Raw genomic sequence first — 24,241 nt, 5'->3', positions numbered from 1 at the left:
GAGATACGAGGGTATTTTTCGGCAAAAAATAATAAAAACGAACCGGGTATTTTGTTCGTCCAGGAGAGAAAAACGAAAAAGAAAAAAAAATTAAATGGCTCCAAATAGAGAAGTAAGTACATATAGTGTCATATCACGTGGTTCTAAGCACGTGCTAATTAATACATGATATCATTGAATTTCTGAAATCTAATAACGAAGACTAAGATATAAATAATCAACATAAAAAATTAAAAAAAGTAATATTAAGGACGAAACTGTTCTACGTCAAAAGTGGCTTTATTTTTTCCAGGAAGATCGTACGCTGCATCAGACATCCGGTAACACACGATGCAATCGAATCAACGTAGAAAAAAAAACGAAGAACAAGGCAAAGATAGGAGTGAGACAAAGTTTCTTCCATGTTTCCGATAGCGGTTGGGTATTGGGTCCTACATTCCGAGGTCAATCCCCTTTGGGGTAATGCGCTTCGATTCTCCGATAGAGCACCACAAAGTAAAAAAAAAAAAGATTTAGCAGAGGTATAATAAAAATGTCTCCAACGTTTTTTGTCATCACTATTTTCACTTTTTTTTTTTCGTGTCCCCGTTTTCTCTTCGCTCTAGCTTAACGTCGTGTCCGTTACTTTTCATAGAAACTTACAATGCAACTATACAATAAAAGTAAACGGCCTGCAACTGTTCTTTACTTTGGCAGAACTACCTTTGGTTCTGGAGTATATGCGGACAATTGGGGACGACGCACACAGTGCAATCTTCAATGAAAACTGTTGGTATAAGAACTACAGCTTCAAATGAAACAGGCTTCCAATCTCACCAAAAGTTGGGGATTACGTGTAGAAAGTAAAGCTGGTGACTCTCGGTTTTTTTCTTTCTTATTCCCCTGGTGCTTATCTTTGTCATAATAATCATCTTATCTATAGAACAACTATGCAATGACCAAATATGGTTGCTTGATAAGAGAAGAAACAGTCTTCTTCTTTATTCTTATCTCAACCTAGTTCGGGTTTTATGTACTTGTACTGCCAAGCTTGAGTCTCGGTATAATCTTATTTTTCTTTTTCCTTGTTTGCTTTGCTTTGTTTCCCCTCGCATAATAGCTTCATCTTCAAACTTCCAACTAGCCCCACTTTTTACCTACTCTTCCCCCACTCCTTTTGTTCACTAGATATTTCTGTCGTGCTTTGACTTGAAATTCCTTTCTTCCTTTTTTTTTTATTTTATGCTTTAATATTTTTTTATTTTATATTTTTTTTTTTGTGCCCGATTCGTGATCTTTGATTTTCCGCGCGCAATGACATCTTGAAATTTGCAAACCGACGCTTTTCTTGTTATAGAAGCAGTTGGCAAATGCCGGAAGAGTAGCAAGAATCTGAGGTGCGTTATTGTTCTCCAATCAGTTTCTTACTCTCTTACTCTCGCTCCACCACCCGGCCCACTTTTGGAGAGTATGCATGCCACCCGCATAGTCCGAGATTCAAGAAGTCACTTGTGGAGGAGAACAAGAGGCGTACTAAAAATTCCACAATTTTCAACCTTTATTTGCTTTTTTCTCTAAAAAAACAAGAGAAGAAAAGAGAGAGAGAGAGAGAGAGGTAGAAAACAACAAAAGCAAAGGACGAAACAGAATCAGCAGTTGATGCCAAAATAAGTGTATTGCACCGTTGATATTCACATTCCAGCTAAAAAGAAACTGATTCAACAATTAAGAAAAAAAAAAAGATTAAAATTGAAAGAATTTTTTGAAAACATAAACTTGAAAAAAAAAAAATTTCTCAATTGAATAAAACAAATTTCCCACCAGAAAATTACCCGCTATTGTTTTTTCTTACTTCCCCATTTTCTCTCTGTCTCTATTTACTATTTTTTTTTTTTCCTCTTTTTTTTAATTTTTTATTTTTTTTAATTTTTATTTTTATATACTTCCTTTCCCCCCTCCCCCCCTCTCCACTTTATTTAACCGGTATTGTGGCCAACTTCTCCACTATCTAAGTACTAGTTTTTATTATGGGCTCGGAGACAAGGCAGTACTATTATTGACAAAGCTGCCACATATTCTAAATAGACATCTTGAGATTATAAATACCAACCTCAATTTCCATTTTCTACACACTCTCTTGGAACTCTTTATGATGGATTCTGCAACCAAAAGAAGAACAAGTAATAAAATTTATCAAAAAACAAAAGTATTTATAAAAACTAAGTAAAGACAAAAAAAAACCCCCCCCCCCAACCAACCAACCAACAAATCCTAAACCTTTTAGTATGAGACTCCCATCAGTTAGTGATACAGACCCGGTCTTTGCCTCAGACGACAAGACCTACGTATTTGAAAACCCAGACGACTTGCCTGTCGAGTCCTTGATCAACGAAATATTACCCATTGACCAAGAATTAAGTGCAAGATCCACCAAGGTCCCAGCAACTGCCGAGCCTGGGTTCTCTGAAATTTACAGAAACGCAGCTTTTCCCAATGGATTGAAATCGTGCATTACTGCTGACTTGGACACCCATCCCAAGATATTTGACTCTGCTGTCGAGAGACATGGGCACTCGCCATGTTTATTGTATCACGAATACGATTACGAGAATGACCAACACATGGAAAGGTACGTCTCTATTGATTACAACACAGTTAGTAAAAGAGTCACAAACCTCGCAAGTGGATTGTTCTTTCTCTTAAACTCGTGTCCCTTCAAAGACCCTACATTAGAGTCACACCAAAAGATTGACAACCACCAAAGAGACTATGCTTCATATAACAAGGACAATTTCTCCTTTGTTGCCACTTTTTACGCAAGCAACAGAGCAGAATGGATATTGTCTGACTTGGCATGCTCAGCGCATTCAATCACCTCGACAGCTTTATACGACACCTTGGGCGCTGAGGCATCAAAGTATATTTTGGAAACCACCGAATCACCCGTGGTTATAGCATCAAGAGGCAAGATCGAGCACTTGATTAATTTGAAAAAAGAAAACCCCGAGGCCTTGAAATCATTGATCTTGGTCATATCGATGGACCCCTTGACCAAGAAACACGCACACTTGATCCGAGAAGCAGAAGCCCAAAGAATCAAGGTTTTTGACTTCTCCCAAGTCGAACAAGTTGGTGCTATTTTCCCATCTCCAAGGTTCCCACCTACCCCAGACTCAGTCTACACAATCACATTTACTTCGGGTACTACCGGTGCTCATCCAAAGGGAGTCATTTTACCCCAAAGATCCGTCACATGTGCGCTTTCAGCAGCAGCTTTGCTTTTACCACATTCCAAAAAAGACCGTGAATTTTGCTTCCTTCCATTGGCCCATATCTTTGAAAGACACATGTCAGGAAACGTGTTTCTTTACGGAGGATCAATTGCTTTCCCCAGGTTGGGAGGTAATGCCGTTACAATGGTTGATGATTTAAAATTGGCAAAGCCCACCTTCTTGGCCAATGTTCCACGTATATTTGGCAAGATCGAAGCAACTATAAAAGCCATGACTATTGACTCTGAGTCGAAATTCAACAGAACGGTATACCTGCAAGCGTTTGACGCAAAGCGTCAAAAACAAGAGAGTGAGAATTCCAAAGGAGATCATTTCATCTATGACCAGACGGTAATTAAGCGTTTGAGAAAGGCATTTGGATTTGATAATATGGAAATGTGTTTTACGGGGTCAGCGCCAATAGCGGCAGAGACTATTAGATTCTTGAAAAGCTCTTTGGGCATAGGTATCACCCAGGGTTATGGATCGAGTGAATCTTTTGCTGGAATAATTATGGCCTTACCAAACCACGCAGATAGTGTTGGTACGTGTGGTGCAATTGCCCCAACTGTGGAGGCAAGATTAAGAGAAGTACCTGAAATGGGGTATAACTTGACGGACGAAGGAGGTCCTCGAGGTGAATTACAATTACGCGGTCCTCAAATGTTTACCCACTACTACAAAAATGAAGAAGAAACGAAAAAGGCAATTGATAAGGACGGATGGTTTTCCACTGGAGATGTAGCGCAAATCACACATGATGGATGGTTTATTGTCATTGACCGTGTCAAAAACTTTTTCAAATTGGCCCAGGGTGAATACGTTACCCCAGAAAAAATTGAAAACTTGTATCTTTCTTCAAACTCATTTATAACACAAGTTTTTGCACACGGCAATTCCCTCAACTCATACTTGGTAGGTATTGTTGGTATTGATCCTGTAAATATTGTACCATTGGTGAAGAAAATGGGGTACACCGGTGACCTAAGCTCTCCAGCTAAAGTCGTCGAAGCATGCAACAAACGAGAAATCAAAACTCAGATCTTGCTTACAATGAATACAAACGTGAACGGTAAACTCAATGGGTTCGAGAAATTGCACAATATCTTTATTGATATCGAGCCATTGAGATTGGAGAGAGAAGTGATCACTCCTACTTCAAAGTTGAGAAGACCTATTGCAGCTAAGTTCTTTAAGGAGCAGATTGACGCTATGTACTCTGAGGGCTCTATCTTGAAGGACTTGAAATTGTAACCGAGCATTGATATATAGAGCTAGAAGTATAACTAGAAATGGAAGTATAACTAGAATTGGAACTAAAAAAAAAGTAGAAGAAACCCCCTTTCCCCCGCCCCCCAAAAAAAGATAAAAAGAAAAATAACCTCTTCACTACTCCTCCCTCCCCGCTTGTAACGTTTGATCACATTTGTTCTTAATTCGCCACATCGATCCCCTGCATATAGTATGCACCCTTATTGTAGGCTTTTTCGGAGTATCGACCGGGCACCATTTCATGATTCATTTCACTCAAAAATCCCTTCCCCGCTTTGTCTCTGGATAGCTTTGCTTTCCCTCTACCCCCCCATCCACTCATCGCACATCTTTCTCCTTCTTTTTTTCCTTCCGGTTGTCTGCTATTGTTATTGTTATAGTTATTATTATTATTATTTCTAATTTAGCTTAGCCACAATTCTGCTTTGTAATCAACCCCACAAATTATTTTACACGCAGAGACCAAAAGAATGAAAAGTAGAAGTAAAGACGAAGGAAGGATGTGCAAGACAGAGAGGGGGAGAGGAGAGAAAAAGAGAAAAAGAGAAAGCAGTTGGGGCTATTGTAAGCACTGAAAATAGCTAGTTACAGTTATGAGCACTAGAAACAGTCAAGCAAGATTCAAAAGTCATAATTCGGTGCTACTGACATGCATTTGACAAGCAAAAAGAGGTTGGGGGAGAGAAGAGGGAGAGAATGTGTGTCAGAGGAAAAGACATTTATATAAAAAAAACATCAAGGACCACAAATGTTACGTTACTCGGAGTCGTATGCACATATTAGTTTATAACATTCTCTGGGTTCTGGTAGTAATTGGGAAAGGGTGTGTACATTGAGAGCGAGAGCGAGAGAGAGAAAGAAAGAAAGAGGAAGGAAAACATACAAACAAAAGCTCAATGTCATTATGTTCCTTTTATTGAAAAAATGAGGGGAAAATAAAAGCAGTTTGGTTGACTTCCGAGTATTCCTGAAGAGTCTTAAAAAACGCAAAAGATTGTATCAATAAATCTCTAACAAGTTGCTGTTTTGTTCTTTAGTTGTTTTCTTTTCTTTTCTTTTCTTTTCTTTATTCTCTTTTTGTTTGCTCTTTTAATATTTTTTTTTTCTTAATTTTTTATTTTTTTTTGGTTGTCGGTTTTGAGAAATCCCCACCAACTACCCCGCAATATACATCGGCTCCCTTTGGTACGAAAAATTTGTTGTGTTTCTTTACTCAACCGTCTCCTCCTAAAACTTGTAATCTGTCCAACAATCTCCACATCGGCAATAAAATAGCTTTGACTATGTGAGCTTGTATATTTAAGTCTAGATATAGACATGGACACAAGTTTGTATATATATATGTACATATATAAGTAGACATTTGTCATATCCATGATGAAGGGTTATCGGAAGAAATAAACAATTTGCCTTCTACTTCAAGCACCATGTCGTTCAAACTTCCCTCAATTTGTGAAACTGATCACCTTTTTGCTAACGATGACAAGCATTATGTCTTTGAAAACCCCTACGATTTACCCGTTGAAACCCTCATCAACCAATCATTACCCATAAACCAAAATTTTGGTGCGTGCTCGGTCAAAATATCTATGACTGCAAAACCAGGTTTTTCGGAGATTTACCGCAATGCTGCGTTCCCCAACGGGTTGAAATCTTGCATCACCAAAGAGCTTGACACTTATCCCAAAATCTTTGATTCTGCTGTGAAAAGACATCCAAAGGCACCATGTTTGAGCTACCATGAATATGATCTCGATAACCAATTACATACCGGTATGTACTTGGATATCTCATACGAAGAGGTGCTGGCAAGGAAGGATAATTTGGTGAGTGGATTGCTTTACTTGTTGACAAACAATCCATACAAAGACCTTACTTTGGAGGCTCACCAAAAAATAGATAACCATGAAAGAGACTTTGCCTCATACAACAAGGATAACTTCTCATTTGTTGTTACACTCTACTCTGGAAACAGAACAGAGTGGATCTTGTCAGATTTGGCATGCTCTGCAAACACTATTGCCACAGCTCCGCTTTATGGCACCATGGGTGTTGAGTCGTCCAAATATATTTTGGAAACAACTCAATCGCCAGTGTTGATTACAACAAGAAGCAAGATAGAGTCTTTGCTCAACCTTAAGAGAGACAACCCCGTGGCCCTCAAATCATTGATAATGTTGGTTTCGATGGATCACTTGGGTAAGGAGTATATGTCGTTGGTCAAACAAGCCGATAAAGTGAACATAAAGTTGTTCGATTTCAGTCAAGTGGAGCGTGTTGGTGCCATTTTCCCACGCGTTGAAACACCTCCTTCACCAGATTCGGTCTATACAATCACTTTTACTTCTGGAACTACGGGATCCAATCCTAAAGGTGTAGTTCTTTTGCAGAGAGCAGTGACGTGTGCCATTACCTCCCTGGCTCTCCTTTTGCCCCATTCGCAACGCACTAAGGAATTTTGTTTCCTTCCATTGGCCCATATCTTTGAACGGCAAATGTCCGCAAATGTCTTTGTCTATGGTGGCTCAATTGCGTTCCCGAGATTAGGCGGAACTTCTGCAACCATGCTCGACGACGTCAAATTGTGCAGACCAACATTCTTGGCAAACGTACCTCGTATATTTACCAAAATTGAATCGGGGGTAAAAGATATGGTCAAGGAATTAACAAACGCTACAACAGTAGCAGTAACAGCAGCACCATCACCACCATCATCATCATCTTCTTCTTCTTCTTCTTCTTCGTTGTCATCGTTTTCATCACCATTCGAAAGAGGGGATTTGCAGATTGGTTCCAAGGCATCAGTCGATAAGTTAAGAGAAACTTTTGGGCTCGACAAGATGGACATGTTCTTTACTGGTTCCGCACCCATTGCTTCGGATACCATTAGATTTTTGAAAACAGCATTCGGCGTTGGAATGACTCAGGGTTATGGATCAAGTGAGTCGTTTGGTGGTGTCTTGTTGGCATTACCTAATCACGAGCCAAGTGTTGGTACTTGCGGAGCGCTTGCCCCATCAACTGAAGCTCGTTTGCGTGCACTACCTGAAATGGGTTATAGTTTGTCTGACCCGGAAGGCCCGCGAGGAGAGTTGCAACTACGTGGCCCACAAATGTTCACACACTACTTGAAAAACTCGGAGGAAACACAGAAAAGTGTAGATGAAGAAGGCTGGTTCTCTACTGGTGACGTTGCCCAAATAACCCATGAAGGTTGGTTCATCATTATTGACCGAGTTAAGAATTTTTTCAAATTATCACAAGGTGAGTACGTAACCCCAGAGAAAATTGAAAATACATATCTTTCCGCTAGTCCTTTGTTAACACAGGTATTTGCACATGGTGAGCTGACAAGCTCATTTATGGTTGGAGTCATTGGAATTGATCCACAAACTATAGTGCCACACTTGCGCAGATTCGGTGTCAAGGGAGATTTGTCATCTAACGACAAAATAATTGAGGTTTGCAACCAAAGAGAAATCCGTACACAAATCCTTCTCACGATTAATACTGCAATAAACTCCAAATTGAATGGGTTTGAAAAATTGCACAATATTCACGTAGAGATTGAGCCATTAAGATTGGAGAGGGATGTGATTACCCCCACATCAAAGATAAAAAGACCCATTGCTGCTAAATTTTTCAAAAAACAAATCGACGAAATGTATGCCGAGGGGTCGATCTTGCGGAATTTGAAGTTGTAGATTCGAATTAATTTCTTTGTAATCAATTTCCATTTGTTTTTGATTCTGTTTTTGTTTCTGTTTTTGATTCTGTTTTTGATTCTGTTTTTGATTCTGTTTTTGTTTCTGTTTTTGATTCTGTTTCTGTCTTGCTCTTTTCCTTTGAGGAAAAAAAAATTATTTTAGTTTTATCCTTTATCTTATTTTTTTCTTTTCTTTTCTTTTTTTTTTACAATTCGATTTGAGTAGTGCCTTGTGATATAGAGGAATAGAATTGATCTTGACTAGATATTAACACTTGTAAAATGTACTATTTCATGTAATATGAAAAAGGGATTCGAGTGAATAAAGTGAGGATGTTAGAGGAGACTGAAATATACTCAGTAGACGAAGGAGAATCATGGCCAGTTGGTAGCACATACTTGAACAATTCAATCTACGCGCGCTGAAGAACCTCAACCCTTCCCTTTCTGCTGAATGAAAAATACAAAAGCATCAGTTTAAACAAACAACTCAAAGGAAAAATGGAAAAAAGGAAAAAAGGAAAAAAAAAAACAGATAGAGGAAAAGCGAATTTCAAAGCACTAGCTTATAAAAAGTATACTATATTTTCCCTTGCCTTTTCTTTTATTTTGCTTTCCTTCTTTTTCTATTTCCCTTGCTGGATATATTTTACTTGAACCTAGGTATAGAAATGACCACGATTAATACACATGTCACAACAAAGGATGTGAGCGGGTTATCGTTGATAGCTGCTCATTCGCACATCACGGGACTCGGTTTGGAAGACAACTTGCAACCTAAAGAGAATGCACAAGGCTTAGTTGGCCAGATCCAAGCTAGAAAAGCTGCTGGTGTCATCTTGAAGATGGTCCAGGCAGGTAAGATTGCCGGAAGAGCTGTTTTGATTGCCGGTCCACCATCTACTGGTAAGACAGCGATTGCTTTGGGTTTGTCGCAAAGTTTGGGATCCGAAGTTCCATTTACTGCACTTGCAGCATCTGAAGTTTACAGTTTAGAGATTTCCAAAACAGAGGCATTGACCCAGGCATTTAGGAAATCGATTGGTGTTCGTATCAAAGAGGAAACAGAAATTATTGAGGGTGAGGTGGTTGAGATTCAAATTGATCGTTCTATCACCGGTGGCCACAAGCAAGGTAAACTCACCATTAAAACCACAGACATGGAGACTGTTTATGAATTGGGAAACAAAATGATTGAAGGGTTAACGAAAGAAAAAGTTCTTGCTGGTGATGTCATTTCCATCGACAAAGCTTCAGGAAGAATCACAAAGCTCGGTAAATCATTTACACGAGCAAGAGATTATGATGCAATGGGACCAGAGACCAAGTTTGTGCAGTGTCCAGAAGGAGAGTTGCAGAAGAGAAAAGAAGTCGTGCACACTGTGTCGTTGCATGAGATTGATGTTATAAACTCTAGACAACAGGGTTTTTTGGCATTGTTCTCTGGTGATACTGGAGAGATCAACTCTGAAGTTAGGGATCAGATCAACACCAAGGTTGCAGAATGGAAGGAAGAAGGTAAGGCGGAAATTGTTCCTGGTGTTTTGTTTATTGACGAGGTTCACATGTTGGACATCGAGTGTTTCTCATTCATAAATAGAGCTTTGGAAGATGATTTCTCACCAGTGGTAATGATGGCTACTAACCGAGGTGTTAGTAGAACTAGAGGTACAGATTACAAGTCGCCACATGGTATACCATTGGACCTCTTGGACAGATCTGTGATTATCCATACTACAACATACTCCGGAGATGAGATTCGTACAATCTTGTCCATAAGAGCCACTGAGGAAGAAGTTGAATTGAGTGCTGATGCATTAGCTCTTTTGACTAAAATTGGACAAGAAACTAGCTTGAGGTATGCTAGCAACTTGATCTCGGTTGCACAGCAGATAGCATTGAAAAAGAGAAATAATGAAGTGAGCTTGCAAGATATCAAGAGAGCTTACATGTTGTTCCTAGATTCTGATAGATCCGTGCAGCATTTGGAGCAAAATGCTTCTCAATATATTGATAACTCTGGAAATGTCACAATTGGAAATCGAGATTTCAAACATGAGAGTGAAACACCTGCACCTGCACCTGTACCAAATCCAACCCCAGCACCATCAGCACCATCAGCAAGCTCTGTACCGGTTCCTGAGATATCCACCAATGGGTCCAATCCAGAAGCTTCTGCCGTCGAAGCCACCAGTGAGGTCAAACCAGAAGAGAAGAAAGACGAGGACAAAATGGAAATCACAACCGATTAGAGTGTACACAATTGTTCTGTATTTTTTTAAATGAATTGTAAAATAAAGTTTAGCATAGTTGAACAAAGTAAAATAAAGTGAAATAAAATAAAATAAAACAAAATCAAAAGTATTCTTTTTTTTATCCTTAATATTTTTTTTAAAAAAAAAAAGAAAAAAAGATAATGTGATATATATATTCTAACAAGTACTTTCTCTCGTATGTAACACTTTTCTCACTCAATTACCCTTTGTGTTTAATATCAAGGCTATAATCATTCCGTACAATCCCAAAACTTCAGCGAAAATCAAGATCAACACAATTCCGACAAATAGACGTGGCTGATGCATAAATTGTCTGACACCCTCATCACCAACTATTCCAATGGCATAACCAGATGCGAGACACGCAAACCCTACACTAAGTCCACATGCCAAGTGCATAAACCCGTTGAAAAGTGAATAATTTTCTGTAGGTGATAATCCACCCGCAATCAACACGGCCACGACTAATCCATACACAGACAAGATACCCGACATCACTACGGGAATCAACGACTTCATAATGAGTTCAGGTTTAAAAGTACCGATACCAGCGATACCTATTCCAGATTTTGCAGTGCCAATTGCTGCGCCAGCGCACGAAAGAATCATTGCTGCTGCACATCCAGCAAAACCCAACCATGGTGCAAACAGTGGGTAAAACTCCGGTCCTAGCGTATCTGACATAATTGGTGTTAAAATGAACGGTTTGTGGGATATGCGAAAGTAGTAGTAGTAGTAGTAGTGATGGTGGTGGTGGTAATGGTGGTGGTGCTGTTGTTGTTGTTTTTGCTGGTAATGCTGTTGTTTTTACTGCTACTGATGTTGTTAAAAATTGTAAAATTAATGAGTGTTAGGTGGTGAAAAGCGTACAATATAGTTCTATGTATACACTATTTGGTTGAGTTGTATTATTGAGTTTTTTTTTATAAATGGTACCCGAGCAATAGCCTGTATGTTCAGTAGTTTGAAAGCTCTGTGCCTTTTTTGTTCTCTTGATCGCTATCATATTTTGACAATGTGTGCACTACCTTAAATGGAAATGAAGAATAGAGTGAGCAAAAGGGCGAGAAAGAGAGTGCTTAGTACCAGTAGTAACATCTGTAGTAGCTAAAAAACAAAAAAACAAAAAAAAAAAAGAAGTATGCTAAACTAAAAAAATCAATCAGAGAGCTATCAAACATTTGTGAGCGACAATGTTCTATATATTCTGTAGGAGACGTAAACACATTCCATTAAGAACTAAAAAAAAAAATAGAGAAAGTTGATCAAGCCTTATTCCTTATTGTTGTTGTTGTTGTTCTTGTCACTATTGTTAAACCCATTTTCCATGTACTTGTAGCATTCTCTACATCGAAGCTAGTGGCTAGTTATATCTGGCTGCTTATATCTTTATAACAGCTTTTCTTTTTTCTGGCGCGCTTTGGACCCAATATCTTTCCCCCCCGATCCCTCCTATTACGAACCGAAATGTAAACAAACCAAATCAGAACAAATTACAAAACATTAGTGCTCTACTTACCACACATAGACCTACAAAATGAGTCAGTCATCTTTATCTGAGTCTCAATATGACTTTGGGAAATTGTCTCTTACGAAAAAGGAGTTGAAAATCATTTATAACAATTTGTTTCAGAGCATAGTACATAAGCTTAGCCTACGATTTCCACCCACGGATCCAAGATTAGAAGCTGTCACAAACGAAGCAGAGACATATTTAGCAGACACGTTTCAGCAGCTAGTTAAAGGACTACTAGTTGACGGTCAGGATGTTAGTTCGATGTCAATTAACGAGGTGTTGAAAGTTGATGGACAAGATGATAATGTTGAAACATTCGACTCTTCGATAGATAACAAGCTTAAACAAATCCTTATCAAGAATGATGAACTAGTAGTAGAAGTGACTAGAATGAAAAGAACATTACCAATGAAAGTGCAGGACTTGTATCAGGATCTCACGAGCTCGATTGAGGAGGAGGTCTCAGATGTTTTGAAAATTATCGATGAGGAAACGGAGGAGTACAGAGTTAATACTCTTGGAGAAGGTATTAGTGGTACTAATGGGATCAGCAATGCTCGTCAAACTCTTGTTGACGACGAACTTGTACAATTCAACTTCGATGACCTCAACGACACTTATAGGAACTATCTAGAGTTTGCCGACTCGTTGAATAAGAAATTACCTAGTTTGAAGCTGGAACTTCAACGATATTCAAAGACTGTCAACTTTTTAAAAACAATGCACGAACAGCAGAACCAACAGTAGTCAGTGATGCTGCGATTAGTACTGCTGCTGCAATTACTGTTACTGTTTCTACTACTACTACAAGAGAGAGAGAGAAATTGAAACTTCATTTCTTGAATTTTGTACTCAATCAGGATCCACCACAATCAGTTCCCATTTGATCCAAGAAGAAAAGAAGTTAAGTAAGATGGAGCACGTTTTCTCAAATTTTTCTGCATCTAACCTCGAATTCGACTCTCAATTAAGTTTATTGTGATGGGTAAAACAAAACAAAACAAAACAAAGAAAAAAAATGGGTTTCAGATGGGATTATGGACTTGATTGATCTCTATTGATTAAAAATCAAAAAAAAACAAGAAGGAAAAACAAAGGAAATAGTAAATTGTTCTCATTATAACAACTTAATTCATGGTTCATCGTAGAAAGTAATTGTTGACGCGAAGCTTTGTCGAGGTATCTAGTATTTAATGTTGATTATGATTTTAATGTTAATATGTATACATTTCCATCATGAAATTCAAAATTAATATCTTCTGTAATCGTAAATAACTAGTGTTAGCGATAGTAATAAAAATAGTAGCAAAATCGTGCATGTTGAGAATCAAGATATAATTATAAGCCACTTGACGGTATCACGTGTTAGCATACACGTGAGACCAACTTGAAGGTTGACGATTGGTAGCGTACGAAGGAATGAGTAAAGTCGTGCAAAGCACAAGTATGTGAACCACTCATGGGAGAACATAAATGTCGACCAGATTCTAAATAGAAGCTAAAGTTAATAGTCTTGTAGAATTACCGAATTAATGACCTACTATCCGACCTGATACAGTTTGAATTAAGTACACGTTCTGTCTCGTAAGTTGCTCACACTTCAACAGGTTATGAGCCCTGACAACGTTGGCGTATGAACGACGATGGTGTGAAGCATGAAAGGATGATAGGACGATTGTAAATGGTTGAGTGATATATTTGTTTTCAGCTCGAGATGTCTATATTATGTTGGTCAAGTGATTGAGCTAACGTTAGATTATTAGCTGCATGAATAGAGTGATGAATTGTCTCAAGGGAAGTATCCTTTGTCGTGATAAGTAGGATTGTTGGTTCGGTCACTGTTTGCAATTAAGCTAGGATTACTATTTAAAAGGTGGAAAGGCCACTAGTTCGAGCAGAATGGAAGTATGCTCATTTTGGAAGTAATGGAAGCTTTCTGGGTTTTTGATAACTTACATGTTAACAGTGGTGCTGTGAAGCACAACATTGTTTGGAAGATTGAAGTTTCATTGGATGAAACCTGGTCTTATTGGGATAGGTGACATGAGTAGTCATTCTATCGTTTGCCCGAGATTGACTTGAACTTTTAGGAAATAGTGTCCTTTTAGTCATGTCAAAGTATAGCAATTTGAATTTGAACAGTGCTGAATTGGACGGCCGTCAAATATGAGCAGATATACTCTTCAGGAAAGGGCGTTGAAATGGGTTCGCGTCAAATAGAAAGGGAAAAATGTTTTATCTGTTACGAATGGTGCAGAAAAGGATGCACATTCGTTGAAAGCTGAGAGCAGCTTGTGAGGGAACTTGAAGGGTAAATTACAAATGCTGTGTAATACTCAAACTCGTATCCCGAATTATCCAGAATGGGATAATGTGTGACTGAATATATATATACGATTATATATATAATTTCAGTGTGAACTCTAATAGCCGAGGTTTATTGAATTGTGATTATCAATGAAACCAGCTAAGGAGTTAAATTTATTGAATTATGTGTGATGGAATGTCTGATCCATCAAGTGAATGTTTTTCCATAGTTTCACAACGGAAAAGAGACATGGTAAACATAGTGTTACTCATAAGGATTTTTATGAGTTGATGATGCATATGAACTGCATAAAATAGTTTTAATATCTTTTAAAAGCAAGGAAGGTATTGGCAAGAGAATCTGATCCTGTTGATCAGACAGTTCAGATTCAGAGAGGGAAACTATTGAAATATATGTTTGATCTCAAGAAGTGATTTGAGAATCTGATCCTGTTGATCAGACAGTTCAGATTCAGAGAGGGAAACTATTGAAATATATGTTTGACCCCAATAAGTGATTCTAGAATCTGATACTGTCGATCAACGAAATGTATGAAATATACATTTAGAGAAAGAAAATAATGAAGGTTATCCGGGTGAAAACACATCCGATGTTAAGGTTATCCGGGTGAAAACACATCCGATGTTAAGGTTACTGGAGGTACCAGTATATGTTATGATTGAGGGCAAGTTACATCCTAGGAGGTATGGAAGCCTACTTAGAAGACTACGAGAAATGCACCTCTGAATCCGTATTGGCAATGAACGATCAATAGGATACGTAAAAAGAATACAGTTTAGAAGTATTACTTATTAATTACATGGACACATAGACAAGAGTGTCAGGGCCCGTTAGTGACGAACAACTAGACGGTGCGTTTAATGTTAAAAGAAATTAGTGTACCGCGGACGCACTCGCTGCACTAATATGTGATCAAAGAAATGGTCATAAGATTTATTAGGAATTTAAAGGGACATATGGTGAAGTTAGACTAGAGACGGATATTGATATATCACATCACTTCCATATGTCCTTGTGAGTCAATGATGACTCTTCCCATGGCTGGGATTTTTGGAGACTTTTGAAGGCTAATGAAAATAGCCTGGTTACACAATTGATCTGCTTGGTAATTATGTAAAGAAGCAGATATGATTGTTTCTCGTTAAAGTGAATATGTTAAGGAATTTGTCTTAACATGAATGACTTAATTGGAGAATTGAAATTATGGTTTTGAAATTAGCAATGATATTTTTTTTTGGTTGTTTGATTGAATGACGTTTAATTCAAGTCAAATCATTTTTTTTATCATTGTGAATGATCGGTTTATTTAAGAGATGATGAATGGAAATGACATGATGATGTCAAGTGACTTACACTTAAGAGAGGGTGTTGAGAATCAAGATATAATTATAAGCCACTTGACGGTATCACGTGTTAGCATACACGTGAGACCAACTTGAAGGTTGACGATTGGTAGCGTACGAAGGAATGAGTAAAGTCGTGCAAAGCACAAGTATGTGAACCACTCATGGGAGAACATAAATGTCGACCAGATTCTAAATAGAAGCTAAAGTTAATAGTCTTGTAGAATTACCGAATTAATGACCTACTATCCGACCTGATACAGTTTGAATTAAGTACACGTTCTGTCTCGTAAGTTGCTCACACTTCAACAGTGCATGCTTCTATATTGTTTTTTTTTTTATAGAAAAAAAAAATTAAAAAAAAATTAAAAAAAAAAAAGAAACATTTTGTTTTCGGATTCTCCGAATTGGGTATATGAGATTTCGCTTCGAAACGCTGCTTTCTTCCTCCGCTCTCAATTCCCCAGGAACAAAAGAATAACTACACGATGTACTCAAAAAAAGAAAAAGGATAAAATGGGGGAAAACCAAGCAAAACTAAACAAAACAAAACATATTTATACCAATTTCTACAAGATTAGTATTCACGGAAAGTGTGAATATCTGAAGCCAAGTTCCAGTTACACTTCATTCACTTGCAATTTTGTTTTTATTACTAATCTTTCACAGTTTCTTCCCTGCGTCCTTTTTCCGTTCCTTTCTTCTTTTCAACCCATTCCTCCCTCACCCCCCCCCCATCCCCCTTCGACCAATACCCTACCTTCTCCGTCCCATCTCTCCGTCCCCTTTCCCAAACTAAGGTACTAAAGGGACCTTTTCAACATAAATAATGTCATACTATAATAGCCAACGAACTCCCAACAAGGTTTTGCAGCCGACAAGACGCCATAATATTGATGGATATTCGTCAAATTTGAAGCTGAAGGAGACTTTTGATCTGGACCTAGATAAGTTAGCAAGAGAGTTGAATGTGTCACCCACTAGAAATAGGCCTTCTACAAGGCATGTATTTACCTCAACTGCATTTGGTACGCCGTCTGCTACCGTTTCGTCATTTATATCAGCTTCCCCTAAGGCATCCTCCTCATTATCACCCCCATCATCGTCATCGTCATCGTCGTCGTCGTCGACAACAACAGCAGCAGCAAAAACAAAAACAAAAACAAAAACAACACTTGATGGCATTGCGTCTCGTCGTGAAAGATATCAAGCGGCTGCTGCTACAACCACCAGCTCTGATGAAACTCCAAGTTGGGCTAAACAAGACTATCGCAAAATATTGAACAAATCTCCATCCAAAGTTGTTGGTTCATATAACTCCAGAGCTCATGCTCCGAGAACTCCGGGAACTACTCCAAGTTCTTCGCCGACAAAATACTCCGCGGGTGTTCCAGGGGATCACACTTCTCCTGGGTACGAATATCTTTGTCGAATAGAGGCGATAAAACTCTGGCTACAAGAAGTCTTGGATGACCAAATTGAACAGACTGCAGTAGAACTAATCCCATACATTCGAAACGGTATCCATCTAGCTAAATTAGCCAATGCTATATTACCGACGCAGCGCAAAGTCTTTACAGATGATACTAGATTGCAGTTCAAGCATACAGAGAACATCAATAGATTTTTCCATTTGCTAGATTTTTTGAATATGCCGGATTTATTTCGCTTTGAACTCACCGACCTTTATGATGCCAAGAATATTCCCAAAGTTTGGTTCTGTTTGCATGCACTAAGCTATATTTTACATAGGAGTGACTCGAGGTACCCTAAAATGAAGGATTTAGTCAATGTATTGACTTTCACTCAGGATGATATTAAAGCTGCAAATAAGGCCTTGGTAGGTGCACCATTGCCGAAATTTTCTGGTGCCGATATTGGAATTGACGGTGACACCAAATTCATGGATGCAGTAAGTTCACCTATAAAGCTTTCTTCAAAAGCGAGAACACGTAGTGTTGTTGACCAAAGCCCATTCATTGATACTCCAAAATCTCCATCAAAACAATTGCAGTCACCATCAAAGACGACAAGACCAGTCGACATACCCCCAAAAACCCGCATCAACACTTCTTTGCTGCAAGAGCAGGAAAGTATCAAACGGAATCGTGATTTTACCGGATCTGGAACTGAGCTTGAACAAGTAAGTCCATACCTTGTCAAATTGCAAGCACTTTGCCGTGGTGCCAATTTTCGTTATTCAATGTTTGCCAACAGGATTCTTCTTAAATCGTTTTGTGATGAGTTAACTACTTTCCAATCTGTTCTTAGAGGTGCCAAAGTGCGCAGATTAACAATTCATAAACATAGAGATAAATTGCAAGGTCATAACCACATGTTGGTGCAATTACAATCAATCATACGTCGCAAGCTATTGATGAGCAAAAAACCAAAGGTTTCTTCTAAAGAGACTTTCGACGAAACCGAGCAATTGCAAAGCATATGCCGAGGATTTATGGTGAGAAATAAATTGGAAGAAACGAAGCAAAAATTGGAATTAGAAACCTCTCTATATCAAACTGTCAAGTTGCAATCGATCGTTAGAATGAAAAAAGTTTCGAAATTAACCAGTATCGTGCTTTTACAAAGCAAGGATTTTCATACAAATATGATCGATTTCCAATCAATCATCCGTGCCAAGCTTTACTCAAAATACTCAACAGTGGCATTTGACGATATTAGTGGTATCGTTGAATTGCAAGCAATGGCCAAAAGAAATTTGGTGATTGATGAGATCAACTACAAGCATAGTGTAATCCGTTCATGCAAAAGAAAAATAATAGATTTTCAAAGCATTTGCAGAGGTGCAATTTCGAGAACTAGAATATGCAATGGCGTTTTAATCACACTAATGCATGAGGATGATGCAATCAATGAGTTATTTGCCATTGCAAGAGGTAAACAACTAAGAGCTAAGTTCCATGCGGTTAAAGCAGAGCTACAGATGCTTGAACATAAATCTGTGCTTCCTGTGCAGACTTTATTTCGTGGTATACTTTCTCGTTATCAAAAAGAAGTGGTTCTTGATGATGTGTACCTGTACATTGATCAAATTATTACCTTGCAATCATATGTCCGAAGTCTGCGTACTAGACGTACATTTGATGCCGTAAACGAATATTACCATCAGCGTGTGCCGGAAATAGTGCATGCTCAAGCTATAATAAGAAAAGTATTGGCACAAAGAGCGTATCGTGCATTTATTTCTAATACGCAGCCAACTTTACCTGTGGTGCGTAAATTTGCATTCTTGTTGATTGAAACGGAGGCAGATATTGAAGAAGAGCGCAAGCTATCCCGTTCAAGAGAACGTGTTGTTGAATTGTCCAAGATCAACGAAAACTTGGAATCAGAAATCGAAAACTTTGACTTTAAGCTTACTTTATTGGACAAGAACAAGATTACCGTTGATGAGTTTGCCAAGCTGAATCATCTTAGGCACAGTATGAGGCTACCAGAGGAAATGAACCTTAAGGGTTTGAGCAAGACCATACGGGCAAGAATAGAATGTTACCAGCGCCTAGTGTATCTCTTGCAGACTAGACCGGAGTATTGGGGTCGATTATTTCAATCTTTTGACCATCATCAATTTAAAAACAGTCAACAATACCGCGACTTGTTTACTTGTCTTTTGCAAATCTTTGCATATGAACAAACCTCAACAAGCACTCATTCTAGAGAGGAGCGTTACTTTATCAAATTTATACTCACCCTTATGCAAAATGACATTGTTCAATCTCAGACTTTGAGTGATATTACAAAAGTCCATTTTACATACTGGATAGAGTATTTGGCTCATTTCAATAGTCGTACATCTCAAAGACAGCATTTGAAGGCTCTTTTTGGTGCGTTTGTTATTCAAACGACTGAGGATGACGAATTTGATTTTGAAAGTGATCCTACCTCAATTCTTTCAACAATCATTGCCAAGGAAATCAGGGTTACCGGAACCAGCACGAAAAAGCCTACTAGTGATCCACAAGAAGCCATAAGATGCCCTGAGGTCTCAACTCAATTTGTTCGAAACTTGACTTCTTTAAGGGAACACTGCCATGAGTTTTTTGGCAAGGTGCAAAAATGTGTTGACAAAATTCCACACCATATACGTGTTCTATGCCGTGAAGCATATGTACTCTCAAAATCACGCTATCCTGAAAAATCTAGTAAACAACACATGGCTGTTGCTGGCGTTGTGTTTTTCAAGCACTATATTGGATCTATATTTAACACACCTGAGAACTACGGTATTCGGTTGAAACAGGATTCCAAGGAGAAGATTAATCTTCACCAAATGTATAGAGTTTTGCTACAGCTATTCAGTATGCATCCATTTAGCGACAATTTCTTGAAGCCGCTTAACGATTACATATTGTCGATGAGCGATCCTGCTGAATTGCTTATCCAAGAAATTATAGACATACAAAGCGATGCATATGACATTGGCGAATATGAGGACCTCATGAGTACTACGAAACCATATGTCAAGATAAAGGCAAATTCAATGATTTTCCTCGAAAGAATCGTGACTAATAATCTTGAAACTATGGCCCCCGATTTTAACGACCAGCTTGTTACAGTGATGAGTAACCTCAATAGCATCGTTAGCTCTTCCAACGACTTTGTCATTTTAAACGATTTGAACGTATTGACATTTGCCTTGAACTCGTCTGCCTTGGATGAGTCAATAACGGATACAAAGACCAAGTTTTTGTTTGCACAAGCAAAAAGATGTTTGCTCTACATAATGAGAGTGCAAGAACAAGGAGACGATTTGTTGGAGCTATTGATCTCAGGAATCAAACCTGCGGATGAACAAAAGTTCCAGGAGATATTGAATGCTGAGAATGAGGATAATAATGTTAAAGCGGGACATCGTTCAAAAGCTGTGATTGGAAACACCGAAGTAGTGACTTATCATGAGTTGAAAAGAAAATGTTTGGAAGACATTTTGAAGCTAGAGACAATGGGTCATTTGACAAGAAAGAATTCATTCCAAGAGTTGCTAAATCAAATATCCGATGATATAAGGAAAAAAGGTACCGAGAGATGGACTAGATTTGAGCAGATTAAAATGTTGGAAATGACGTGCAAGAAAATCACTGATAAGGAAAAGTTTTTGCGCAAGCAATTGCAGGAGTACAAAAGACATGTTGACCAAATTCTTGTTGACTCTCAAGTGATACCAAAGGATAAAAAGTTGTTCAACATCATTCCGCTTTTCAGCAAGCAATATTTTTACCACAGAGAATTACGTAGGCGCAACAAGACACCAAAGTTTGGCTCTCGTATAGTTTCGGCTAAAAGGCTAATGGAGCAAAATGTGCTTTTAAGCTATGGCTACGATGCTCCACGGAATAAGCTTGAACTTATATTCAGTTGTCATGAAGTTGGCAAGTTCACAATCGAAGTTGCCAAGGGTTCTGTTGTTGTTACTGGTGCAAGTGCTATCGTCACTCTTGACGAGTTGTTAGCTTTACAGTATGAGAATAAGCCCAAGCTTTCGTTGTGCAGCAATAACATTGTATTCGACTCGGGCAACATCACAGCATTCATATTCAAGACATTCTACGATGTTCAAGGTCAAAACTAGAATAGTACAACTAAAATATATTTATATACGTGTATGTTCTCTTGTGTGCCTGCGTATATATATAGATAGATAGATATCTACATATATTTGGGGTCAATAATACATATATGTGACGTTCGCTAAAATATTAAGCGGAGTTCAAGGCGTCTAATTTTTTCTCCAAGGCTTGTAACCTTTCCTCCTTTGAGGAATTGATTTCCTCCAACTTTGAGATTTGGTTCTGAAGTTGCTCAACAAGTGATGCTAGTCTTTCAACAGTGGATGTTAAAGTTGGCTTTTTCTTTGAATCTTGATCTTTTGATTGTTCTGATGTTTCCGTTTCCTTTGTCTTTGAATCGGAAATGGAGCTTCCTGGTGAGTGTACTGTTGCATCGGAAGAGTTTGCTGATATTGTTGATGTTGTTGTTGTTGCTGCTGCCTTTGCATTATTAGCGCTGTTGATGCTACTGCTGCTGATGTTGTCGTTGTTGTTGTTGTTGGTGGTGGTGGGGGTGGTACTGGTAGTGGTGTGAGTGTGAGCGTTGGCGCTCTTTTCCTTAATGTCTGCGTTTTCAACATTCAGCCCATCTTTTGTGCTTACTTCGGGTGTTTTTTCCTTCTCTTCGTCCCTGACATCAGCTACTTTGTCCTTTGAGATCACTTTATCATCGCCACTGCTTTCTGAATCGCTCTTCTTTGATTCAGATGCAGTCACAGATTCGGATTTGGACACGGGAGAAGTATCCTTAACAAGCGAGTTCCCCGACTTTCTAATCTCTGGTTTTGGAACATCTTCCCAGCTTTCGTCGTCCTCGTCATTAGACTTACTAGGATCATCTTCATCGTCTGATTGGTCACCTACTTTGTCTAGTAAGCCATCCACCTTTTTCGATCCTTTCAACACATTGTCAAGAGTTTGGTCAGGTTTGGAAACACCAATTTCTCTTTGTTGAGGCTCTTTAACATCAGTGTCGACAGCTAAATTCGTCAACTCTTTCTTTGACTCCAAATCGTCCTTACTAGTTTCCTCTTTTCTTGGCTCCTCTGTCTGTTTAGTCTCTTTTTTGATAGATGACGACGAGCCAGGTGGTTTACTCTCTGTTAAAGTTGGCTCTTTGCCTTCATATACTGCTTCCATTGTCATCAATATTGGACCATTGACTGTTTTTCCATCAAACCACTCCTTGGCACTGAGTGCTGGCTTGGTGGATGGACAATCTGGGAAAATATCCAGTTGAAACAATTCTGATCTTCTAGGAACAATAAAACTAATGGGTTCAATCACATTATCGAGAACAGTCTTGTATGCGCGCACAACTTCGTTATCTTTTACATTAACGGCGTGTTTTGGTATAACGGCAAATCCTCTTTGTGGGTCGGTTGAGGCATATTGCGATAACTCATACAAGATGTTGCTGTCATTGTCAAATTCGTAGTACCGTATGTTTCCATCCCCCTTTCCTGCAATATAGAGAATCGACGTCTCGGAATCAAAATAAGGAATCAAAACTCCTGAAGATGCATCAACCACCAAGAACCCATCGATCGGACCTTTTTCGATATTGTGGATGTCCCATACTCCCACTTGACGATCTGAAAGCCTCGAAAACCCAGTAGTAACTATCTTATCGGTGTTACCAAGCCAAGTAACTCTAGAAGGTTTAGCACCTGTGTGTCCAGACCCTTCAGATACAATTTCACCTGTTCTGATATCCCAGATACGAATTTTCTTGTCCCTTGAAGTAGTGGCCAAGAGTGAGCCATTATAGTTGAATGCAAAAGAAGTAACCAAATCTTTGTGCTGCAAGGTGATTACATCTTCTCCTGTCTCGGTGTTCCATATTTTGACTGTGTAGTCTAAGGAGCTCGATGCCAACACATTTTCAGCGCATGGGTGGTATTCAATGAGCCCCACTTTTCTTGTGTGGCCCAGAAGCACCTTGACAGGCTCGGTTATGTCCACAACTTCCTCGTTTTCATCCACATAATGATGGAAAGAATAATCCTCTGGTATTTTCCAAATCAAAACCTTGCCATCATCCGAACAACTCGCTATTTCTTGCTTGTTGAAAGGATTGAAAGCGGTATCCAAAACAGGACCCTTGTGACCTCTGAACAAAGAAACCGTATCGGGTGCTTTACCAACCTCGGAGACTGGGATTATCGCAAACGCACCACCACCAGAAGAATCCCAATTGACAGAGATGTACTGTCCGTTTGATTGGATGATGTTTGAATCCCACGCATTCTTTGTTACTTTCAAATTCTCATAGCATAATTCCTTTTTGGCTGCCTGGCCAAATACGTGTCTGTATTTCGAAGCTCTAACAAATTTACCACTAAATCGATTTAAAAAAAAAACAGCCAAGTCAGTAACTAAGTGAAAATGTAAAAGAAGATGTATATGGAGAATGGAATTGACCAAAATATCCGAAAACAAAAGCGAAAAAAAAAAAAGAAAAAAAAAAACAGAAATTGAAAGAATTAGAAAATTGGACCATATAAGATTTTAGTTATTACACATACCTCATGTTGAAAGTAATAGGTGGTGAATCAATTGACTTTGGATTATTAATTTGTTAGCTTTTTTTTGTATTTGTTGATCTTTTGGTTTGTGGGTAAATCCAAATTGGAGAAAACTAAAAATAAAACTACAAAACGACTATTCCAAATACAAAATACAAAGTTAGCGGCTAACAACGTCCACGAAACGTCCTCAAAACGTCCTCAAAATGTCAACGAACTTCCGCATATATCAATGCGTAGCAAGTGTCGTGGATATTATTTACTTGTTTTTTGCGACAACAGTGCACAATCTGCGACATTTCCAATAGTCTTGATATACTCCACATGAATTCCGGAAAAAAGAATAAGTCGTGTCATGACATATCAGTAGCGTTTAATGTCGTGAAAGCAATTAGTAATTGTTTTGATATTCTTTTAGAATCCTGCATTTTTTTCAACTTGAAATCTCGGCTG

At 38.5% G+C, this 24,241-nt stretch overlaps 8 protein-coding genes across 8 annotated transcripts; 6 read left to right on the top strand and 2 right to left on the bottom strand. All coding sequences in view use genetic code 12, as the record gives it.

The window, feature by feature from the left end:
* Positions 1-2,264: 2,264 nt before the first annotated feature.
* Positions 2,265-4,505, top strand: FAA2_5 (medium-chain fatty acid-CoA ligase faa2; the record flags this gene model as incomplete). Its single annotated transcript, XM_001523569.1, has 1 exon — positions 2,265-4,505. The coding sequence occupies one exon, from the start codon at positions 2,265-2,267 to the stop codon at positions 4,503-4,505; it is 2,241 nt and encodes a 746-aa protein (XP_001523619.2).
* A 1,445-nt stretch (positions 4,506-5,950) lies between these two features.
* On the top strand, positions 5,951-8,227 carry FAA2_4 (medium-chain fatty acid-CoA ligase faa2; the record flags this gene model as incomplete). Its single annotated transcript, XM_001523568.2, has 1 exon — positions 5,951-8,227. One exon carries the CDS (start codon positions 5,951-5,953, stop codon positions 8,225-8,227), a length of 2,277 nt encoding a protein of 758 aa, XP_001523618.2.
* Positions 8,228-8,900: 673 nt separating this feature from the next.
* On the top strand, positions 8,901-10,481 carry RVB2 (RuvB-like protein 2; the record flags this gene model as incomplete). The annotated part of the gene is made up of 1 exon (XM_001523567.2): positions 8,901-10,481. The coding sequence occupies one exon, from the start codon at positions 8,901-8,903 to the stop codon at positions 10,479-10,481; it is 1,581 nt and encodes a 526-aa protein (XP_001523617.1).
* A 219-nt stretch (positions 10,482-10,700) lies between these two features.
* Positions 10,701-11,189, bottom strand: VMA11 (v-type proton ATPase 16 kDa proteolipid subunit 2; the record flags this gene model as incomplete). The annotated part of the gene is made up of 1 exon (XM_001523566.2): positions 10,701-11,189. The coding sequence occupies one exon, from the start codon at positions 11,187-11,189 to the stop codon at positions 10,701-10,703; it is 489 nt and encodes a 162-aa protein (XP_001523616.2).
* An 853-nt stretch (positions 11,190-12,042) lies between these two features.
* On the top strand, positions 12,043-12,768 carry PVL30_005168 (uncharacterized protein; the record flags this gene model as incomplete). The annotated part of the gene is made up of 1 exon (XM_001523565.2): positions 12,043-12,768. The coding sequence occupies one exon, from the start codon at positions 12,043-12,045 to the stop codon at positions 12,766-12,768; it is 726 nt and encodes a 241-aa protein (XP_001523615.2).
* Positions 12,769-14,131: 1,363 nt separating this feature from the next.
* PVL30_005167 (uncharacterized protein) lies at positions 14,132-15,951 on the top strand (the record flags this gene model as incomplete). The annotated part of the gene is made up of 5 exons (XM_061119665.1): positions 14,132-14,180; positions 14,997-15,033; positions 15,696-15,774; positions 15,828-15,842; positions 15,910-15,951. 5 exons carry the CDS (start codon positions 14,132-14,134, stop codon positions 15,949-15,951), a joined length of 222 nt encoding a protein of 73 aa, XP_060975648.1.
* A 571-nt stretch (positions 15,952-16,522) lies between these two features.
* On the top strand, positions 16,523-21,283 carry IQG1 (iqgap- protein; the record flags this gene model as incomplete). Its single annotated transcript, XM_001523563.2, has 1 exon — positions 16,523-21,283. The coding sequence occupies one exon, from the start codon at positions 16,523-16,525 to the stop codon at positions 21,281-21,283; it is 4,761 nt and encodes a 1,586-aa protein (XP_001523613.2).
* A 127-nt stretch (positions 21,284-21,410) lies between these two features.
* CRN1 (Coronin-like protein crn1) lies at positions 21,411-23,793 on the bottom strand (the record flags this gene model as incomplete). The annotated part of the gene is made up of 2 exons (XM_001523562.2): positions 21,411-23,601; positions 23,789-23,793. 2 exons carry the CDS (start codon positions 23,791-23,793, stop codon positions 21,411-21,413), a joined length of 2,196 nt encoding a protein of 731 aa, XP_001523612.2.
* Between the last annotated feature and the right edge of the window lie 448 nt (positions 23,794-24,241).

The sequence above is a fragment of the Lodderomyces elongisporus genome, chromosome 7, assembly GCF_030384665.1.
Source record: "Lodderomyces elongisporus chromosome 7, complete sequence".
Taxonomy (NCBI): domain Eukaryota; kingdom Fungi; phylum Ascomycota; class Pichiomycetes; order Serinales; family Debaryomycetaceae; genus Lodderomyces; species Lodderomyces elongisporus.
The sequence above is the reverse complement of the archived record's forward strand: the minus strand, read 5'-3'. Positions and strand labels throughout refer to the sequence as shown.